The 8,258-nt window shown below is 44.9% G+C and overlaps 1 protein-coding gene across 1 annotated transcript in view; it reads right to left on the minus strand.

Annotated features, from left to right (window-relative positions):
• The window catches only part of MYO7B (myosin VIIB), a 51,097-nt gene that overhangs the window by 30,868 nt on the left and 11,971 nt on the right, over positions 1–8,258 (minus strand). Inside the window, exons 13-19 of the mRNA XM_009318994.1 lie at positions 6,466–6,601; positions 6,078–6,238; positions 4,974–5,024; positions 3,056–3,193; positions 1,948–2,100; positions 1,333–1,431; positions 684–778 (exon numbers count right to left, since the gene is read on the minus strand). Coding sequence (XP_009317269.1) covers positions 684–778; positions 1,333–1,431; positions 1,948–2,100; positions 3,056–3,193; positions 4,974–5,024; positions 6,078–6,238; positions 6,466–6,601 — 833 coding nt within the window. The remainder of the gene's footprint in view (positions 1–683; positions 779–1,332; positions 1,432–1,947; positions 2,101–3,055; positions 3,194–4,973; positions 5,025–6,077; positions 6,239–6,465; positions 6,602–8,258) is intronic.

Consider the following 8,258-nt stretch of genomic DNA (forward strand, 5'->3'; position numbering starts at 1 on the left):
GATGTCCCTGCCCACGGCAGGGGGTTTGGACTAGATGACCTTTAGAGGTCCCTTCCAACCCAAACTATTCTATGATTCTATGATTCTATGATCATGGTTCTGGTTGGGTCATACAAGATTAATAAGTACAAATCAGGATGTAAAACATTTAATGAGGAAAAACATTTACTTGACAGTGACTAAATTTCAATTCTGAAGATATTTCAAACTAAACCAGACAAAATGCAAGAATTGTGCATCTTTGGCAAAGAGAAGGACTAGTTAGTTTCTATCTGATTCTCTTCTGTGTCTTCTATCAAAGCAGGATCCTAAATAAGAGAGTCATTGTAGCTCTGAGAAGGACACAGATTCCATGGGGATTTCCTGCTTTCCAGATATTTACTGTTTACTAGAAATATTAAGTGCAAATCCTCCTTCCAGCCCCACATACAAGCTGCATGTGCCACAGCCCTGCATTTTGAAAAGCATCATGAAAATCAAGAAACTGAGCCAGAACAAATCTTTGTGCAAAATCTGCATAGATGCACTGTGCACTGTTACATGCCGAGTGCTGAATTTAGGGCTAGTGGAAGGTATGGATTGATACATTTCATACTCGAGTATGCTTCACAGAGTGTGTTAAACTGCACCACAAAGATTACTGCTTCAAACCAAAGCAAATTCCCTTCTGTAAGATCACTGACCTGTCCTTCAATCCTCTCATCACCTTCTGGATAAGAAGAACCTTATCTGTGAGTATATTTTGGCGTTGCAGCTCCAATACCGTATCATGATGATCCTGTTAAAAGAAAGTGTCGATATGCCAGCTGAGCAGACATCCTCACAACTTCTGAAAACTGGGCACATGGTCTGAAAGAGGCCCAAAACCAGCATGATGTAGTGTGATTAAAATGCATTTGTGGAACTGCAGTAGGAAGAGTGCACACCACCTCACCACACCATGTCTGGCCGTAGCCATAAACAAGCAGAGAATCTGCCTGCAGTAAGACTGTTTCTACCTGGGGGAATGCTATGGACAGGGAAGTCCCCTGCAACACTGTGCAGGTATCCAGTTCTTTTTTATGCTCAAGGCTTGAGCAGAGACCAATACATTGCACTGTGCTGTTTTAGCTGCAACACTGGAGCACAGGAACAGGATCAGCCTCTCCTACACCAAGCTGGGTCCATTAAATTACTTGGCCTTCAGGAACAAAGATCCAGCCTCAGATTCAAGAGAGTTTGTAAGAGAACTCAGTCCTTCTAGGTCACCACTCTTGCACAAGCAGGTCAAGCTATACTGTGAAGCACCCAGTTTTTCAGGAGAAGAGACAATAAACTGTCCTTTCTACTTACTTTAAGGAAAATCTTGGTCTTTCCAGCTTGCCAGCTTTCATCCTTGCCCAGCACTGCTTCAGAGATGCTGATACAGCTCTGTCGAGCATCATTCTTCAGCTGATGTGCAAAAGCATCATCATGTTAGGGCTTGGTTGGAAACACAGCACACTATGTAAGGATCTATTGCCTCACATTTCAAAGGGCGAAGAACAGAAACAGATGAGGTCTACAGACCTCTGGGCTGACAGTATAATGAATGAAAGTGGTTCAGCTCAAATGGTCAAGAAAAGGAGGAACATGAGTGCATGGTCAAGCATTCCAGAGTTCAAGTGCAAGGAGGATGTTAGAGACCTCAGAAGTGTGTGATTACAGAAAAGAAACATCTGAGGGCAGTGGGGATGCCACCCTGCCTGGGATGTCTGTGTGGAGCCAGTCAAGGATAGCTGGACCTAAAAGCACCTTTACTGTTTCAGCTAAGGCCCAAGTGAGTATGTAAGTATCTAGCTACAGTTACTGTGATGACAGCTCTCTCAACTGTCCCAGCAATAATCCAAGAACTTTCTACTGTGGGAAAGACTAAACCCTCATAAGGAAAAGTTAGATTAGCCTTAAACCAAGTTTGTGCTAACACACCTGTTCTCGAAGAGACCATGGCAGGAGAACTCTGTATCTCTCAAAGAACTCCTCAAAGCTGTAGCGAATTGGGTAGCCACCTTTCCTGATCTGAATTGTCTCCATCATCCCTGAATATCGCAGCTGTTTGATACACAGCTCCCGGTCAAACAACTGAAAGGGAAAGCAGACAAGGAGGAGACTTAGCACTGAAAGAAGCTACACATGCAGCATTCCTCAGAACATATCTATTAACCTCCAACCTCAGAGTGCCTGCAAAATGGCCTACTATGCTTTTTTTAATTGCATTTCTTATTTCTTTAGTGCCTTAAATTAATTCATTACAGGCCTAAACAAGTCACCCCAAAGGGTCTTCAAATTTGTGTTTATTGGCAGTGGAAACAGCCCATTAACTTCAGTCTGGCTTTAGCAACCATTTTCAATTCTAGAACTGCAATTTCATATGAACAATAAATTGTTCGTATCATTTTGCAGGTGTGAATAATTGCAGTAGCAACTTAGGCCCTTTGGGCATAGCCAGGCAAAACATAGTTGCTTGTAATGCAGATTAAAAATAGGCTCACTAAGCCACCTGCAGTACTTTAAAAATTATTAAGCCACTTGACCAAGACCATACAAGGTTTTAATGCAGAACTGGGTCGTGATCTCCTGAGTTCCAGCCAAGCATCTTAATGACAAACTCACTCCTCTTCTCCTGTAGTGTCAAATTAAGCCACATCACCCCTCTCAAACACCAACAGCTCTCCTGTTCTCTCTCAGGCTATTTCATAGTATGATCATTGTTTGATCCTAATGTTTTTTGTTTGTCCCCTTGTTAAGGAGCTAGAAACTCTCCAGTTTTGTCTTTATCTTTACAGGAAAGGCTTTTACAACTCCTCTCAGGAATACACCTATGTGCTTTTTTGCCATCTATTACTCTATGATGCTTTTAGAGATGTTTTTGTAAATTAACAATGCTATATCCTACCACCCTTTTTATTCTAGTAATAGCCTGTACTCCAGCTCTTCTTGGCTGAAGTACAGATATAAAATGCTACACAGCAACTGACAAGCTTTTTCTCATTAAAAAGTTTGCTGAAGACAAGACCTCATATTGTTTAAACATTACCAGTGGTTTCTTGTAGTCATTTGGCTTGATGCAGCGGATGAAGTATGGCTGGCACTGCTCAAGGATTTTCATTAGTTTTTCCAGGGATTGCTTGAACTGTCCTCCCAGCGTAGAGAGCCGTTTGGTGGTATCCAAGCCCTGGGAAGAGTAAGCACATGCTGACTGCTACGGCATTCACTGTCAGAGGTTAATAAATCTTTGTATTTTTGTACAATGTAACAGTATCACATAACTGCCAGAAAATAAATTATTTACCTACATGGGAGCTAAATCTGCCATCTGCAGTTTATTACTTTGGGTTTATTCTTGCAAAGAAACCCCACTGAGCTCTTTCACCTACTTGGGTTCTAAGTTCTACTAAGTTCTACAAAGTTCTAGCAGTGGGGGTGGCTGTGGTGGAAGAAATTCTACCCACATGAGCCCACATAGGCCTGTCTCTTTCAACCAAGGCTGCGTTTAGTGTAGGGCCTGGGTGCCAAGCTATTATTCATGGGTGTGTGTCTGAAAGCTTGGTGAGAAACAGCCACTCCCAAAGCAATAATAACCTCCAGGCCAGACACTTTGCTGCCATCTCATCGCTAACTAGGAATGCTAAAGATCCAGAACAGCTCATTCCTTAGTGATTAGGGTGACTGATCGCCTTGCTCATTAATACTACAGTAAGCAGTGAAAAGGCAAACTTACTGGAGGATAAGGTAAGAGCTAGTGCATTTATTGCTGCATATAAAGTGCTTTATGTCTCACCACTCCTGGGTTGAATTTTGCTCCCAGTTGCGATAGTGTAACCCCAGAGGGATTGCACTTGGCTGCAGTTAGTTCCTGACTTCCCCAGCTTCTCTGAAAGCACAGTTCCACCTATGTCTTTTTCACACAGATCATCACAATAGGCCTAAGCTTCTACCTCCTTGTACGTTTTAAGGGCACATTAAATTACGGTGACAGGAGTGCAGATTCCAAGTAACAAAAGGACTCCACTGGCCTTTTACATACAGGCACGGAGCTAATCATTGCAGCACAATACAGCTGGTTTGTTTTGGGGTTTTGGTGGGTTGTGGGTTTTTTGGGTTTTTTTTTTCCAAGTAAATGATTTAAAGTCCAGCCGTTCCCCTCACTTCCATAGTCTTTACGGTACCTCAGTCTGCTGGTTCTTATGTTTAAAGAGCCCTTTTTAACACTCAAGTTGCCACCTTCTGCTTTAGCTACAGGGCAACGCTGCCCTCCAGCGACCAAACACTCATGCCTTTGGAAAACAGTTCCTGGGAATGTCTCACAGCAGCTCTGATGCATCTTAGGCTAGGAAGCATCTGTTTGAAGCAGATATGATAACAGCTTATACATGTTTAAGCTGTATAACGGTTAAAAGAAATTTGCACTCCCAGATCTTAGAGGCCTTTCTGCTGTACCAGTAAATCAGTGGGATGGCCACACAAGTCTGAAGCCCATGTCTTCATGAGCTCACACATACAACATTGATAAAGCTGAATTTGTTGTTGAGATGGTGATGACTTTTCTCCTCGGTATGTCAGGAGAGCAACTCTGAGACCTCAGGACAGCAAAGTTTTTTCTGGCACTTCATTCACTATTCTTTTCTGTAGGCTGCATCTTAGGCTTCCCAACGGTGGCTCAACCTATTTGAAATTAGTAAGGGTATTTCAGCTAACTTCTGTGCATTTTGAAATGGGCAGTAGCCCACATTTAGTATCTCCTTTCCTGACATGCTGCTGTACTTTCTAAATGTAAGGAAAGGGGTTTTTTTAATAATACAACCTTATTTATAGAGACAAAAACCATTAGAGCATTAAAGCAATGTAGGTCTGATATTTAATCTGAAGGTATTCATAGTATTTAAGAGATGCTAAGCTAGTTCTCTGTTGCTGCTTGTACCACTTCTGATATTCTTCTTCCTCAGGATGTTTACCTGTCCATGGCCAGATGTTCTGGACAGCAGAAAGCCACATTGGGATAAAGACTGAGGAAGAAAGGACAGGATCAGAAAACAATGCCAGGAGAATAGACAGAAAGCAAGTAAGATAGCAAGCTGACTGTTTGTTCTGTACCCTGACAGGAAAACTCAAAGATATTAAAGCAAAAGTACCTTCACACAATGTTGACGCTGCATAGTTAAATGCTCAGAAATCAGGGTATGTGAAAGTTGCAGCAGGGCAGAGAACTTGAACTCTGCCCCACGCTGTTTCCAGTCCACTGTGCTTTACAACCTCATTTTCACTAGGCACAGGACAAGACTCTCCACACCACTAGGTACAGATGATTCTGTGATAACTAGCCATTATGATCTTCATCACAAAGCCTCTGGGCCAGGAGGGAGAGCTAAAGTTGCAGCAATATGCAGGGCAGTGAGACTGTGTCTACAGGTGTCACTGGGAGCAGGAGACAGAGTATCTTTCTGTGACAGCACAGCCATTTGCTCCTTTGTGCCAGCCTGTCAGCCCTCTGCAAGAATGAAAAGGCCAGGACCCACCTGCCAGTTGCCCAGTCAGACCCCTTGGTGTTACATTCCCAGCAGGCTGGCTACATGTGCAGTATGGCAGCAGTTTAGCTGCTGGCTTCTGAACAGGTACTGGCTTTGCAGAGGGGTTTCTTGTTGGTGCCTTGTTCCATTCCAATGAACCTTTTGAACTACAGTTTCCTCCTACTAATTTACACCCATCCTGGCGATGTGGATGCAGTATGGATGCCCAGGCAGACACAGAGCAAACCCATCCAGTTGATGACAACTTCTGGGGAGGTAGCACAACTCATGCTTCTGTGACAGCCTGCAGGCATGGCTATATAGAGCATCCAGGGATGCAGTCGTGGGAGACAGGGCTGACATTACACTTGTTTACAGCATGAACACCAGATCCTGACTCCTCCTGCAGACTCCTTTGCAGAAATGAGTTGAATGAAAGGGATAGGGATTTGCAGAGACAATGCAAAAGAAAGAGGAGGTCAAGAACAGCAAGAGCCTTATGGAAGGGAGGAGAAATGAGTTGTTTCTGCAACCCAGTGCCAGTAAGCCAACCTTGTAGGCCTGGTCAGCTCCAAGATGCCGGATGGTTCCACGTCCCAGACTAGGTGGGGTCGTTTCCACCTGGAAAATCTCTCTCAGGAATTTGTTTTTTGAGGAATGAACCACTTGCATTACATTAGCACTCAGTGTGTCCCGATTTTTCTCCAGGAAATCTATAGGATGAAAACAAAATCAGCTTGTCACCTCTGCAGCCTGCTGGCTCTAGCGCCGCTCTGTCTAGCTAAAATCCACTTCCTTTGCAGTAACTTGCAGATTAGGTTAGAGTAATCCTCCTGACCTCCTGATCTGACTTCAGATCAACACTACCCCGGAGTGCCACACATCCAGGGCAGGTCATGCCCTTCTCTTCACCCTCTGTATCCAGAAGAGAGAGGCTCACCTTTTGATTCATAAAAGACAACCCCAGCAAAATGGCTGATGCCAAACTTGGTGTCATGGACACTCTTAGGTGGGATGTAGACTTTACTTTTGCCATGGAGGGAATTGATTTTGATGAGCATAGTGGCATCTGTGCCCTAGAAACAAATACAGGCAAAAAAGGAGAGTTAAGCAGATTCCCCTCAGCATTCCCCCCGTTCATGCTCAGCAAACAAATAGAAGTGGTGCTCAGAGATAACAGAAGCTCGAATTCTGCCCCTTATTTGTGTAGTAGATCTGGAGGAAGCTAGTACCAGAAGTGTCTTCCCTTTTACACAGACCTTTCTCTCAACCATCAGGACAGAACACACCACCAGAGTGTAAGGCCTGGTATTTTAGGGCTGTACACAAGCTCCCATAACATCATTAACATCACCAGATGCGCTGAGAATTTCCCAAATCTTTGGACCTCACAAGCAGAGCCCCCCACCAACCTTCCCATGCCATCCTACCCAGTCATGCTCTAAGGGGTGCATGCTCCTTTTCCCAGACAGGCACAGTTCTTTTACTCCCCAGCTGGTGCAAGACTCAGAGATCCCTGGAAGAAGGCTGCCCTGAGCAGATACCAGTCAGCATGCCCAGATCGTGACTTCCACAGGCAAGGCAGTCAGCTGGGTGCTTCTCTTCAAGGGGTGCCATCACAATCTCATTCCCTTGTGGTGCATGTGAGGCTAGCTCTGCTCACTGGCCCATGCTAGGGGTAGTGAGTGCTGTGCTGTCTGAGAAGTCATGTGCTCTGGGAATCATAGAAGAGATGCTTTCTTGTCCTGACTGCAGGAACACCCTCTTCTTAGGGAAGAAAGGGGAAAGCTGTCTGCCTGTACATGATCCTCTCAAATTGCTACCTGAGGACTACAAATGAGCTGGGGCAGGGGCTTGCTTTTCTGGACAAGCCCACATTGCCATCTGATTCCTGCATCAGTACTCCTGCTTAGCCTCACCATGCTCTGGAGACTATGAAAATGCTCTGCAGGGATGTCTGAAATCAGATGCTACTTTCATCTCTGCTCTCCTGTTTGAGATGCCTGGCCTTTGCAGAATAACATTTCATAGAATCATAGAATCATTTAGGTTGGAAAAGAGCTTTAAGATCAAGTCCAACCGTAAACCTAGCAATGCCAAGTCCACCACTAAACCATGTCCCTAAGCACCAAATCTACACGTCTTTTAAATACCTCCAGGGATGGTGATTCAACCACTTCCCTGGGCAGCCTTTTCCAAAGCTTGGCAACCCTTTCGGTGAAGACATTTTTCCTAATATCCAATCTAAACCTCCCCTGGTGCAGCTTGAGGCCATTTCCTCTTGTCCTATCGCTTGTTACTCGGGAGAAGAGACTGACGCCCACCTTGCTACAACCTCCTTTCAGGTAGTTGTAGAGAGCAATAAGGCCTCCCCCGAGCCTCCTTTTCTCCAGGCTAAACAACCCCAGTTCCCTCAGCTGCTCCTCACAGGACTTGTGCTCTAGACTCTTCACCAGCTTCAGTGCCCTTCTCTGGACACGCTCCAGCACCTCAATGTCTTTCTTGTAGTGAGGGGCTCAAAACTGAACACAGTATTCGAGGTGCAGGCTCGCCAGTGCCAAGTACAGGGGCACGATCAGTTGGCCACACTATTTCTCATACAAGCCAGGATGCTATTGGCCTTCTCGGCCACCTGAGCATACTGCCAGCTCATATTCAGCTGGCTGTCAACCAACACCTCCAGGTCCTTTTCCGCCGGGCAGCTTTCCAGCCACTCTTCCCCAAGCCTGTAGC

The sequence above is a fragment of the Pygoscelis adeliae genome, unplaced genomic scaffold (genome assembly GCF_000699105.1).
Source record: "Pygoscelis adeliae isolate BGI_AS28 unplaced genomic scaffold, ASM69910v1 Scaffold30, whole genome shotgun sequence".
Lineage (NCBI taxonomy): Eukaryota > Metazoa > Chordata > Aves > Sphenisciformes > Spheniscidae > Pygoscelis > Pygoscelis adeliae.